This window comes from Schistocerca serialis, chromosome 2, assembly GCF_023864345.2.
Source record: "Schistocerca serialis cubense isolate TAMUIC-IGC-003099 chromosome 2, iqSchSeri2.2, whole genome shotgun sequence".
Taxonomy (NCBI): Eukaryota; Metazoa; Arthropoda; class Insecta; order Orthoptera; family Acrididae; genus Schistocerca; species Schistocerca serialis.
Genome location: NC_064639.1, coordinates 722,492,277 through 722,507,157, shown reverse-complemented (window position 1 = coordinate 722,507,157; position 14,881 = coordinate 722,492,277). Strand labels below are relative to the sequence as shown.

At 39.5% G+C, this 14,881-nt stretch overlaps 1 protein-coding gene across 4 annotated transcripts in view; it reads right to left on the bottom strand.

Annotated features, from left to right (window-relative positions):
* LOC126457914 (run domain Beclin-1-interacting and cysteine-rich domain-containing protein) overlaps positions 1-14,881 on the bottom strand; it is a 209,873-nt gene that overhangs the window by 95,496 nt on the left and 99,496 nt on the right. For all 4 annotated transcript variants that reach the window (XM_050094600.1, XM_050094602.1, XM_050094601.1 and 1 more), the window contains one exon: positions 3,497-4,810. In XM_050094600.1, coding sequence (XP_049950557.1) covers positions 3,497-4,810 — 1,314 coding nt within the window. The remainder of the gene's footprint in view (positions 1-3,496; positions 4,811-14,881) is intronic.

Sequence of the window (14,881 nt, the reverse complement as noted above, 5' to 3'; positions counted from 1 at the left end):
TCAAATCACTATGTACTATCGTTCTCAAATACTAAATGAATGTAGTCTAGGTATTTGCTTGTGCCGAGTTATGCTGCCCCGAGACACATACACAGTTTCTAACTGCAATATTAGTCTTACTGTGTTAAACCTTTAACAAAAGATTATACCTCTTAACCAATAGACTAAGACAGCATTTTAAATTTTTAAATTCTGTCAATAATTACATTGTTGTGCAAAACTTGAGGATGAAAGCAACATTCACATGATGTGTCACTGCCAAGTAACAAAGCTCAGTGAAACATGGACCATACATAGAAATAGCAGCTAAGCATAGTATAGAAGGTAACTGAGAGATTCAATGAAATAAACAGAAATGACACTTTTATTCAAGGACAGTAATAACACTGAAGGCACTGCAATTTATTATGGTCCCCTGGACATTACAAAAGGTGGTAAATGATTCGTTAATACTGGGTGTGATCACCATGGTCAGCAATGTGTTCTCTGCAAGGTGCTCCCATACTCACCACAAGGTTTATAAGGAGTTCTTGTGGTAGGCCTTTCCATTCCTCTGCCAGTGTAATTGACAACTGCTGGGTGGTCATTGGTGTGCTGCTGCATTATGTGTCCCCCAATGCGTCCAACACCTCTTGAAGCAATTGAAGTCGGGGGAATGCACAGGTCAGTCCATTCATCAAATACTCACCTATTCCAAGGGCACCTTCACCTCCGCTGTTTGATGTGGTCGTGCATTTTCATCCACAAAAATGAAGTCAGTGTCAAATTTACACCTGAAAAGATGCACATGGGGAAGGAGTACAATGTCACAATAATGCTGATGAGTGAAAGTTTGGAGGGCAGTATGCCACTGTAGTATTATGCTCTCCCACACCACAACACCTGGATCACGAAAACAATCATGTTACATGGGCACACTGACCTCAAAATCTTTGAACACAGTAAACTCACCAGCAACATTACCACGACACTGTACTCCTTCCCCATGTGCATCTTTTAAGGGTTGCATTTGATCAGACTTCTTTATGCGTGATAATACACAACCACATTGAACAGCAAAGGTAAAGGAGTCCTTGAAATGGGTGGATATTTGATGAATGGACTGGCCTGTCCATTCCCCTGACTTAAATCCTTTTGAGCACATGTGGGATGCATCGAGAGACACACACATTGTAGCACATCCAGCAGTTGTCAATCACACTGGTGGTGGAATGGAAAGCCCTATCACTGGAACTTCTTACCAACCTTGTGGCAAGCATGGGAGCAGATTGCAGACTACGCACTGCCATCCATGCTGATCAAACACACTATTGAAAAACATGTCCTACCTTGTATGATGTCCAGAGGACCATCGTAATTCATGGTGACGACAGTGTAATTATTGTCTTTGAATAGAGGGGTCATTATGTTCCTCTCACAGCACATTTCTTACAGTTATCTTCTATAATATACTTTAGCAGTTCTTTCTACACTGAAATGCCAAAGAAATTGGAATAGGCATGCATATTCAAATACAGAGATATGTAAACAGGCAGAATACAGTGCTGTGTTCAGCAATGCATATATAAGACAACAAGTGTCTGGTGGCTACAATGGCATGTTATCAAGATTTAAGTGAGTCTGAATGTGGTGTTATAGTCTGCGTACAAGCAGTGATGAAGTGGGGATTTTCTCATATGACCATTTCACGAGTATATTGTGAATATCAGGAAACCGGTAGAACATCAAATCTCTGACATCACTGTGGCTGGAAAAAGATCCTGCAAGAATGGGACCAACAACAACTGAAGCAAATCCTTCAATGTGACAGAAGTGCAACCCTCCCGCAAATTGCTGCAGATTTCAACGCTGGGCCATCAACAAGTATCAGCTTGCGAACCACTGAACAAAACATCATCGACATGGGCTTTCGGAGCTGAAGGCCCACTCATGTACACTTGATGGCTGTATGACACAAAGCTTTATGCCTCGTATGTGCCCACTAACACCAACACTGGACTGTTGATGACTGGAAACATATTGGCTGGTCAGACGAGTCTTGTTTCAAATTCTATTGAATTATGGACGTGTACAGGCATGGAGAAATGTCTGCAGGGGAGTGTTGAAGCTGGTGAAGGCTCTGTAGTGGTGTGGGGCATGTGCAGTTGGAGTGATATGGGGCCCCAGATACATCTAAACACGACTGACAGACGACAAGTACATAAGCATCCTGCCTGATCACCCACATCCATTCATGACCATTGTACATTTCGGCGGACTTGGGCATTTCCAGTAGGACAATGCGACATCCCACACATCCAGAATTGCTACAGAGTGGCTCCAAGAACACTCTTCTGAGTTTAAACACTTCCGCTGGCCACCAAATTCCCCATACGTGAACTTTATTGAGCATATCTGGGATGCCTTGCAACGTACAGTTCAGAAGACATCTCCACCCCTTGTACTCTTATGGATTTATGGATAGCCCTGCAGGATTCGTGTTGTCAATTCCGTCCAGCACTACTTCAGACATTGGTTGAGTAAATGCCACATCGTGTTGGGGCACTTCTGCATGCTTGTGGTGGTGGTGGTGGTGGTGGTCATGGGGGCTAAACAATATCAGGCATGTGTACCAGTTTCTTTGGCTCTTCAGTGTATGTACATTCAATTTTCATCGGGCTATGTTATTTGACAGTACCACACCGTGCGAAAGTCAGTTTCATCCTTCAGTTTTGCACACCAGTGTACATGAAATATTTGTAAGTCCAAATTTTGTTGCCCCCTGGAAGCCATTAGATAGGAAACCTACAACTGAAACCATGCACCATGAACCGCAAATTGGGTCAGCCATTATTAATATAGATAATTACTGATGAAATGTCCAAAGTGTTTGTTTAGTTAGAGGCAATTATAAACTACAGTAACATCTACCCTATTTAATACATTCACAAAATTTGCTTCAAAATATATGAAGACCTCTTTTTGTTCTACATGGCATACACAGCTGCAGAATTTGGTTTCTTTATTCAACGAGTGCTTTAAAGCTCAAGAATCTGTTCTGAAAAGTATTAGTACATGAATAATAAAAGTAAAATAAATATTGCAATCCAGGTTTTTATTGGGATGTTTTCAGCTGCTCACAGAATAAGGAAAATATGATTAAATTTAACAAACTGTCAGCGACACTGGTATTAGAAATGAAGCAAATGGGCTTTTTCAAGAAACCATCTTGGGTCTTATATGAAGTGATTCAGGGAATACATAGCAACTACAAACCAGAAAAGTAGACAGCTACTTACAGAATAGCAACAGTTCATACAAGCAATTATTTTGATTAGCATACTATAAATTAATTACTTCAAAATTAATGGATCATAATTTCCTTTCTTAGCAGAGACAATAAATTAATTTATGTTTCTTAGTTTCAAAAATACAATGAAATTGTTATCTAATTCAGTCTTCCTGCACTGGTAATACCAATGCCTAATTTCGGCACAATGTAATGACAAAAACCCACCTGCTCAATTGCAGCAATTATGGCTTCTGATATGCTGAAGTGTGCATTCTCCCGATCAAGTTCTGCTGCTGGTCGGGCAAACTGAACAGAAGAAAGGAAACTGGTGATGCTTTGCCCTTGCTGGGGACGAGGAAAAAATCCAACAGTCATTGGAAGAACACTGCTACCACCATCTTCAATAAAACTTTTCTTGCAGTGCTGTCTATCACCAAGCCACTCGAAAGGATAGTTAGGAACAGAGCCAGAAATCCCCGTTTTTCGTTTTCTTTGTAAATTTCGAGCAGATGGCATCCCTGAACTGTTGATCTCACTTTTCCTCCAGTGCCTAGATGGCAGATTTAGGTCAGATGGTCTTGGCTTGCAGGTTGTTGCAGTTTTGTTTGCTTTGCGTACGACTTCTGATGACTCAGCTAAATGCCTGTTAACATTTATTGTGTCAGAACTACTACTGCTGCTGGTGCTACTTGCAATTGTTGAGCTTTCTACCAATGTGAGATTTTTTGGGATTGCTGTTTTAGGTTTTTTGAAGTTATTTGAACATCCCTTTGTCAGTTTTTTATTCAAACTTCTGGTTTGTTGTTTTGCAGATTGTTGCTTCCAATGTCCAGCTAACCTGTTGTCTGTCACACAAGAATCTGGTTCATGATCTGGTGTCGGTTCTGCTGAGTAATCTACCTGCAGCACACTTGGAGAAAGTTTAGAATATGCTTGGTGTCCTGATACATTTTCGATCATTTGGCCAATATTTGAACCTTGTAAATTTTCTTGGTCTAGCCGTGGATCATCTGCTGGACAGGGCAAAGACACATGACTTCCAGAGGTACACTGGAAAAAAACTTTGTTCACATACAGTGATTTAGTGCTAGCTGAAAAACTTCTTTTGCATAGTGGTATTATAAATGTAGTTCCCAAAATATCTGGAAGACTTTTCCAACGCTTTAGTTTAGTATTACTATAAAACATCTCAGAGATATTATCGTCTGCAGTCCGAATGTCTTTATTTCTTTCAGTGTTTCCATTCTCGACATTTTCACTTTCTTGACATGAAATTATGGATTCTGTAGCTTCTTCACATGAATTTACTCTATCAGAATCATAACTGCATGTAGTGTCCTTCATCTCACTACTCAGTGCATTGTAATCTGCTTTGGCATATACTGATGTTGTATTAGCTTGATTGTCTTCTGAACATTGTTTTTTCCAACCCAACAAGTCACTGTGTGCAAAATGCCAAGTTTTATGTTGAGTTTCGGGAAATGATGAACATCTACGATGTGTCTTCTGGAACTCATTGTATGTCCATGTTGAGAGATACTGAAAGAGAATTAAAGTTTCAGTTTGAATAACTTGAAGTTAAAAATCCTATAACACCACAATAAAAAATTAAACTGCTATGTTTTACATTATGGATGAAATCATGAACAAACAAAAATATAAGATGCAATTCATATAATAAAACCTGTAAGCCAATGATAATTCACTTACCAGCAAAACAAACATTTGTGATAACATTCAATATGGAAAATAAATTTACTAAAATATGTATCTGTCAGACATATATTCCATTATTTACCAACTTTGAAACAATTGTTTCAAGGTAAATCTCATACTCACTTCAGTTCTCAATAGAACATGAAATAAGAATTTGAGACCATACAATTTTAGAGAGAGGGGAAACATCTTATCCCACCACTCTCAGAAACCTGAAGATTTTTGTGAAAAGCAATTTAGGTGTGCAGATATTATTCTTAAGCAATTAAAAATTTTTTTAAATTAAAAAAAATTCACATGACCCTTTTATTGCTTTCCATTCTAGTTTTCAGTGTATCATTTCCAACCAAACAACACATTAAATACACAAATATGTTTATACTGTTCCCGATCAAATGATATGTTCTTATAGAAGTATTGAGTAACACACACCCCTCCTCCTTTCCACAACCAACTCCTCCCCTCCCCCCCCCCCCCCCAAAAAAAAAGAACGAACCTAGCCAAAGAGAGTGGATTTTGGTACATGTAGTACTATGATTTGCAGCTCCTAAAGTTAAGTAGTGACCAGCCACTCTGTATTTTAGTTTTCTGAATAGAATTTTCCTTTTTAAACAGTTAATGGATACTGGTTAATGAGTGTTAACTGATTGTACAATAATGAGTAAGGCTTGTGAGCCAATAGCTGATGCCATTGATGAATTTAAATTATAAACTTCTTTGCTGAAGATAGTCTTCTTTTTTCCCCTGCTCAATTAGTCACTGTGTGCAAAATGCCAAATTTTATGTTGAGAGATACTGAAAGAGATGCGCCCTGCCATGAATTTCTCTTTTGCGCCACTCTCTTTGTCTTAGAGTAGAGTAGAGTAGAGTAGTAGAGTATCGAGTACAGTTATATCGATACCGATACTTTTCTACTCGATACTTTGCAATCGATTCTTTTACTCAATGAGTATTTCATGGTAGGTATCGAGTACTTTTTAGAGCTCAGACTGTTGACACTGGTGCGATGTGACTGGGGCGCCACAAAGATTAGGCTGGCAACACTGTCGCGATGCTACCAGCTATTTGAAATGCAAACAAAATACTATATGTCCGCACATGGTACTTTGTGTTAGAAACATTAACGAACAATTTGGCTTTCTTGAAAATAAAAACAGGTTTGTTAGTTGTAAGTAAGTGGTTTGTGTGCACGCCTAGGATGGCGCCTGTGAAAAGTGAGCTGTGGAAGTATTACACTCGATTAAACACCAATGAAGTGAAATGCAAAATTTGCTTCAAAACCTTAAAATCATCAGGGAATACTTCGAATATGAAGAAACATTTGCAAAAGCATCCCACAGGCACAATATCAAGGTAAATTTAGTAATATTCTTAGAAAATTATACTTTTTAGATTTTTACTTTTTCTGAAACCAGTTCATTTTTATTTAGGGGGGGAAAAAAAACCTAAATCCTCATCTATCTGAGAATACAGGAAAAAGCACATGTCTGAGGTGTTCTACACTGGAAGTTTTTATTTTTTGTTTCCTAAAAAAAAAAAAAAAAAAAAAAAAAAAAAAAAAAAAAAAAAAAAAAAAAAAAAATCACTCGTTCTGTATTTTTCAGTGAAAAAGGAAATCTGGCCCTGGGACAAATGACAATCGAGTTACCACCAAAATGGCTGAAGATAAAAGAGGAACTACCATCATCGCCATCACCCAGTGAGCCTTTCGACATCGATGCCAGTTCTGGGGATAAGGTCTTCAACCCTGTGCAATCATCATCAGAGAATTCAACGGACGCAGAAAGCAGACCGTTTAACAAAAAGAAGCAATTTTTCATCGGAGAAACAATAATACATAGAAAGCTATCATATGCGGAGGGAGAGCAAACTCTCTGTTATGCAAATTGTTGCTTCATTTTATTTGTGTGTTCAAACGACCATTCGACATTGTTAAAGGTCGTGGATTTCAGAAATTGATGCGTCAGGTTTGTTCATCTTTTAAAATTCTGAGCATAGACACTCTTAGAGAAAATCTAGACAGTTTCTACAGCATTATGCGATCGAAAATTGAACTGAAATTCAAAACTTTAAATCATATCTCGCTAACTTGTGATGTATGGACCGAGATAATGACTACCACTAATTATTTAGGTGTCACTGCCCACTATTGCGATAACAATAAACTTACTTCACGCTGCATTGTTACTGTTGTGTTGGATCAACGGCATACAGCTGACTACATTTCTGAACAGATGCAAGAAATTTGTCGAGGCATGAATATCAAATCTGAGAAAATCACCACTATTATTACTGATAATGGTGCAAATATGGTAGCCGGTATTAATAAATTCATAGGTAGAGGGAAACATTTATATTGTTTTGCCCATACCATTAATCTTATTGCTGAATCGACTATGTCGATCAATGATTTTAATTTATTGTGTAATAAAGTAAGAGATGATGCTAAATATTTCAAGCCAAGTGTGATTCAAAGTGATTTATTAAGGCAAAAACAAACTGGAACAACTTTGAAGTTGATCTTAGATGTAAAGACTCATTGGAATTCTGTATATTATAAAAAAAAATTAAAAATATTAAGAGTCATGTAATATTTTGTGTAATGTAATGTCTCGTATAGACACCTTTTATTAACCTGACACGTTCCACATCAATACGAAGTGTCATGTTCATGATCTATGGAACAAGTACTAATCTAATCTAATCTAATCTAATCTATGCTTGAGAGGTATATCGAACTGGCTCCTTTCATGCATCAAATTTTGAAGCTTAATGCGAAAGCACCGCTTATTTCATCAGCCATAGAAATACAGAATATTAAAGATCTGCTTCAAGTTTCTAAAGAAATATATGGAGAGCAGTATGTGACCATCAGTAAAATTATACTGATGATCAACTGTTTAAAAGCACAAATAGATGCTTTTAATCTGTCTAGTGACAGTGGGGCAGGAGCCCACAGAATCGAAGTCATGAAACAGATTCAGCGCAGATTCAAAAACATCCATTTTCAAGACGCCAGAGCTTGTGCCTGAACAATATCTATGACAAGGCGATTGATAGCAACAAATCCTGCCGCCACCAACATTGGTAGTGAGACAGATAGTGATTCGTCGGCCGACACATCTTATGACTTTTGGAGCCACTTCCTCGTTCATGAACCTGCAATCTTCAGTAAATCTGAAGGATGAAATGATGCTTATTTAGCAACATCCGTGTCACCTCTATCTACGAACCCATCTGAACAGTGGGAAGATGAAGAGTTTATTTCCACAATTATATAAGCTTGCTAAAGAATACCTGGCAATCCCAGCTACATCCATGCCTTCAGAAAGATTGTTTTCGAAGGCAGGCAGTACTATGTCTAAAACGCAAAATAGGCTATCACCAAAACGATTGGACAAACTTCTGTTTTTAAGGGATTGTACAGAGGAAGAATGGGAGGTTTGAAATATATAACCATAATTTGGATTTCATATTGTGAAATACACTCGTGGAAATTGAAATAAGAACACCGTGAATTCATTGTCCCAGGAAGGGGAAACTTTATTGACACATTCCTGGGGTCAGATACATCACATGATCACACTGACAGAACCACAGGCACATAGACACAGGCAACAGAGCATGCACAATGTCGGCACTAGTACAGCGTATATCCACCTTTCGCAGCAATGCAGGCTGCTATTCTCCCATGGAGACGATCGTAGAGATGCTGGATGTAGTCCTGTGGAACGGCTTGCCATGCCATTTCCACCTGGCGCCTCAGTTGGACCAGCGTTCGTGCTGGACGTGCAGACCGCGTGAGACGACGCTTCATCCAGTCCCAAACATGCTCAATGGGGGACAGATCCGGAGATCTTGCTGGCCAGGGTAGTTGACTTACACCTTCTAGAGCACTTTGGGTGGCACGGGATACTTGCGGACGTGCATTGTCCTGTTGGAACAGCAAGTTCCCTTGCCGGTCTAGGAATGGTAGAACGATGGGTTCGATGACGGTTTGGATGTACCGTGCACTATTAAGTGTCCCCTCGACGATCACCAGTGGTGTACGGCCAGTGTAGGAGATCGCTCCCCACACCATGATGCCGGGTGTTGCCCTGTGTGCCTCGGTCGTATGCAGTCCTGATTGTGGCGCTCACCTGCACGGCGCCAAACACGCATACGACCATCATTGGCACCAAGGCAGAAGCGACTCTCATCGCTGAAGACGACACGTCTCCATTCGTCCCTCCATTCACGCCTGTCGCGACACCACTGGAGGCGGGCTGCACGATGTTGGGGCGTGAGCGGAAGACGGCCTAACGGTGTGCGGGACCGTAGCCCAGCTTCATGGAGACGGTTGCGAATGGTCCTCGCCGATACCCCAGGAGCAACAGTGTCCCTAATTTGCTGGGAAGTGGCGGTGCGGTCCCCTACGGCACTGCGTAGGATCCTACGGTCTTGGCGTGCATCCGTGCGTCGCTGCGGTCCGGTCCCAGGTCGACGGGCACGTGCACCTTCCGCCGACCACTGGCGACAACATCGATGTACTGTGGAGACCTCACGCCCCACGTGTCGAGCAATTCGGCGGTACGTCCACCCGGCCTCCCGCATGCCCACTATACGCCCTCGCTTAAAGTCCGTCAACTGCACATACGGTTCACGTCCACGCTGTCGCGGCATGCTACCAGTGTTAAAGACTGCGATGGAGCTCCGTATGCCACGGCAAACTGGCTGACACTGACGGCGGCGGTGCACAAATGCTGCGCAGCTAGCGCCATTCGACGGCCAACACCGCGGTTCCTGGTGTGTCCGCTGTGCCGTGCGTGTGATCATTGCTTGTACAGCCCTCTCGCAGTGTCCGGAGCAAGTATGGTGGGTCTGACACACCGGTGTCAATGTGTTCTTTTTTCCATTTCCAGGAGTGTACTTTTACTAAATAAAGTGTTTGATTACTTGAAATATTGCTTATTATTTTCAATGTCAAAACATTCATAGGGCTTGCAGTGTATCTTCTACATAGGTATGTATTATGCTGTACTGTCTCTTGTGCATTAGATTATTGCTTACCAATTGTATCTTACAACTAGACTGGAAGTTGTAAAGTTCATTTAAATTTCTCAAATCTCAAAATATGGATAGATGTTGAATTTGTATGAATGAAGTACAAATTATACAAAAAAAACTTCATAGAAAATTTGAAAACATACCCAGAAGTATTGATACTTCCAATTTTTCTACAATGCTATTTTGTATACATTCGTATTTTGTTCAAAAAAATCGATCAATACCAAAAGTATTGATACCTTGGGGTATCGATACTTCTGTGTTGATACTTTTATGAGTACGATACTTTTTGACCGATACTACTCATGAGTACAGTATCAATATGTTTCATTTGATACTGTGTCCCTACCCACGATCTTTAGATTTTCATCTTCCCTTATGCATTGAATTAGACATTCAGTATCCTCATATACTTTCTCTATCTCTTCATAATCTACCTGTGACATCGGAATGTACATACACCTGAATTATCACCGTTGATGCTGGTTTGCTGTTGTAACTGATGAGAACAACCCTATACCTGAATTGTTCACATTAACTCCTTCTTTGCCCTACCATCCTATTCATAACAAATACTGCACCTGTTATATTACTTTCTGCTGCTGTTGTTATTACCACATATTTTTCTGACCAGATTCCTTATCTTCTGTCCTTTTCACTTCACTGACACCCATTATATCTAGATAGAGCCTTTGCATTTCCCTTTTAAGATTTTTTAGCTTTACTGCTACGTTCAAACTTCTGACATCCCATGCCCCATTTTGTAGAAAGATATCCCTTCATTGGTTATTCTATCTTCTCTCTCATTGACACCTCCCCCTTGGCAGTCCATTCCCAGAGATCCAAATCGGGTACTACCATGGGACCTTATGCCAATGGAGACATGATTATGACACTTTTCAATTACAGGCCCCATGTCCCGTGGATACACATTATGTGTCTTTAATACAGTGATACATTTGCTTCAACATCCTCATGCCATTTATCACTGCTGACTCTTCCACCTTTTTGGCGTAGTTTCCCACCCCAAGGGTAAGAGAGTGCCCTGAATCTCTGTCTGCTCCTCCACCTTCTTTGATGACAAGACTGTTGGCAGAATGAGGGTACCTCTGATGTCAGAAGTCTTCGACCACCATTGCTGACAATTTTTATTCAAAATTTAAGCAGTAGCTAGATTGAAACCCAGGACCCAGACAATTTTGATTACTAGTAACAGAAGCTACAACTAGACAATGTGTTCAGTACGTTATATATACCCCTCTCATCTTGGATCACCTATAAACATCTGTTGTCCGATTGACCTCAATGTTAAATCTATTCTGAGCTTTATCACCTCTTATTACCTCATAACACTTATCCATTCAAGTGATCATGCTGTAAAACTTGCTACATCTGCCTTGGTACTACAATACAGTCCACTTCCAATGTTGTCAAAACAAAATCAAGGAGGCACTTAACAACTTTAAAACAAAAACTGAAAAATGCTTCAAAGAAAGTGATTTCTACAATATTTCAGAATTTCAAATCTGTTCTATGGATGACTTGAGATACTAAACTACTTCTAACTGTAAACTATTTTGTACTTACCTTAGCATGTCAATAGTTTATTTGATACTTCTGTATATTATTTTCTATGTACTGTAAAATTAAGAAATTCTAGCATATATTTTATGTGCCTTGTATTAGTATTAGTATGTATACTGTAACCATGTCAACAAAATGTATTTGTACAATACATGTAAACTCCCTACGACAGTAATGACTGCATAAAAAAGCTCAAAGACGGATCAAAATAAATAAACAATCAAGCAAATAATTTGCAACACTTTTCATGCTGGTATGATCACTAATCAAGCTCCAGGAGTGAATTTCTGCATCAGTAACACCAAAATACCATGTTGCTGAGTAAATAGATACTCAGTTGATTATCTAAATCGCATAAATTCCCTGTCATAATAGCAACCTTTTGTAATTGTACTTATGCTGCACATTATCCCTGATTTGCTTTTGCATTTTCTTAAAGTCCTTTTTTCTCCCTTTTCAACAATCTGCAAAAAATGTACTTCAAATTTCAGGAATATTCTTTAATGTACTAGAAATTCTAGGAACACTTCTGTATGCTCTGGAAATTTCTGCAATGGGATAAAAAGTGTGATGTTTTAGAAAGTTTTTAAATAATATTCATAGCTCTAAAACTGGAAATGAGAAAGACATGAGAAGGAAAGACTCATCTCATTCATTAAGTCTCCCCTGACCCGGGTTTCTGGGCGACTTTCCCAACTGTATCCCTTTTCCTAAACCTCACCAGTCCTTTTTTTCACTCTTCTTCCTTCCCCTCCAACTCTTCTGCCAGAAGAAGGAGCAACTGGCTCTGAAAGCTTACATATGAAATACCTTTTATATGTGTGTTTTCCAGCCACTGCTTTGTGAATAGACTTTTCTTTTGATTTTATGTAGCCTACTGATTTCATTATTAGTATGTTGTGGCGTGCAATACGAGTACATGTCAGTATCACCACAGATGATTTCAGATCACTTGCCTCATCTGAAGGGGAATATCAAATGCCAATTCCAGCAGATCCTTGTGATCTACCATGCGACCTAGAGAAATGACGAAAGGCCAACATAATTACCTGTTGTTTCAGTCATCTATTAAACCTTATTGCATACCCAAACCACCAATTCATGAGTCGATCATTGCTGGATATCGGGTTCAAGGCTGGCCACCTAATGGTACTGCACTGGTTTCTGCATGCAGTTAAAGTTATTTTGATAATTTTGTTGGCAGTAAGGTACGAACTGCTTTCTACTGTAATCAGTGTAATGCAAATGTTAGTACTTTTACTGTAAATAGCTCTCTGTGGTAGCTATCGGCTGTTTATTCTTTCTAATGAAATGTCTGTGAATACTACAAATCGTTAATTCTGTTATTCTTGTTGTTTTAGTGTGAAGTTCCTTTTTGTTCTTAAGTTCTGTAAATTATTAACTCCATCAATGACTAGATTAAAAACCATTTACATTCGTTGTATCTAGAGTGGGAGAATTATCAAGATGTGAGTAAATACAGATGCCATGACTGCAGTACTGGTTACTGTAATTATGTGATTTACCTGTATTATGAAATTGTTGGTAAGTACAATAAAATCTGTCGTTAGTAAAACTGAATAATTATCAATAGGCAAGCATTCTACCAGCAATTGAAAGTTATTGACAAGGATTAACAGAGACTAAAGCCACAATGTACCAGATACCTGGTATTAACTAATAATGATTTGGAGAGTATTATGAGCCAACACTACATTTTGCCCTCTTCTTTTCCTCATCATCATTGCCAACAACAACAACAAGACATGACATTATACACACATTCATTATAGTCATCTCCATAGGATGGTTATACTGAGTACTGTTGTTGTTGTTGTGGTCTTCAGTCCTGAGACTGGTTTGATGCAGCTCTCCATGCTACTCTATCCTGTGCAAGCTCCTTCATCTCCCAGTACCTACTGCAACCTACATCCTTCTGAATCTGCTTAGTGTATTCATCTCTTGGTCTCCCTCTACAGTTTTTACCCTCCACGCTGCCCTCCAATGCTAAATTTGTGATCCCTTGATGCCTCAGGACATGTCCTACCAACCGATCCCTTCTTCTAGTCAAGTTGTGCCACAAACTTCTCTTCTCCCCAATCCTATTCAATACCTCCTCATTAGTTACGTGATCTACCCACTTAATCTTCAACATTCTTCATTAGCACCACATTTCAAAAGCTTCTATTCTCTTCTTGTCTAAACTATTTATTGTCCATGTTTCACTTCCATACATGGCTACACTCCATACAAATACTTTCAGAAACGACTTCCTGACACTTAAATCTATACTCGGTGTTAAAAAATTTCTCTGCTTCAGAAACGCTTTCCTTGCCATTGCCAGTCTACATTTTATATCCTCTCTACTTCGACCATCATCAGTTATTTTGCTCCCCAAACAGCAAAACTCCTTTACTACTTTAAGCGTCTCATTTCCTAATCTAATTCCCTCAGCATCACCTGACTTAATTCGACTACATTCCATTATCCTTGTTTTGCTTTTGTTGATATTCATCTTATATCCTCCTTTCAAGACACTGTCCATTCCGTTCAACTGCTCTTCCAAGTCCTTTGCTGTCACTGACAGAATTACAATGTCACCCGCGAACCTCAAAGTTTTTACTTCTTCTCCATGGATTTTAATACCTACTCCAAATATTTCTTTTGTTTCCTTTACTGCTTGCTCAATATACAGATTGAATAACATCGGGGAGAGGCTACATCCCTGTCTCACTCCCTTCCCAACCACTGCTTCCCTTTCATGCCCATCGACTCTTATAACTGCCATCTGGTTTCTGTACAAATTGTAAATAGCCTTTCACTCCCTGTATTTTACCCCTGCCACCTTCAGAATTTGAAAGAGAGTATTCCAGTCAACATTGTCAAAAGCTTTCTCTAAGTCTACAAATGCTAGAAATGTAGGTTTGCCTTTCCTTAATCTAGCTTCTAAGGTAAGTCGTAAGGTCAGTATTGCCTCACGTGTTCCAACATTTCTATGGAATCCAAACTGATCTTCCCCGAGGTCGGCTTCTACCAGTTTTTCCATTTGTCTGTAAATAATTCGTGTTAGTATTTTGCAGCTGTGACTTATTAAACTGATAGTTCGGTAATTTTCACATCTGTCAACACCTGCGTTCTTTGGGATTGGAATTATTATATTCTTCTTGAAGTCTGAGGGTATTTCGCCTGTCTCGTATATCTTGCTCACCAGATGGTAGAGTTTTGTCAGGACTGGCTCTCCCAAGGCCGTCAGTAGTTCTAATG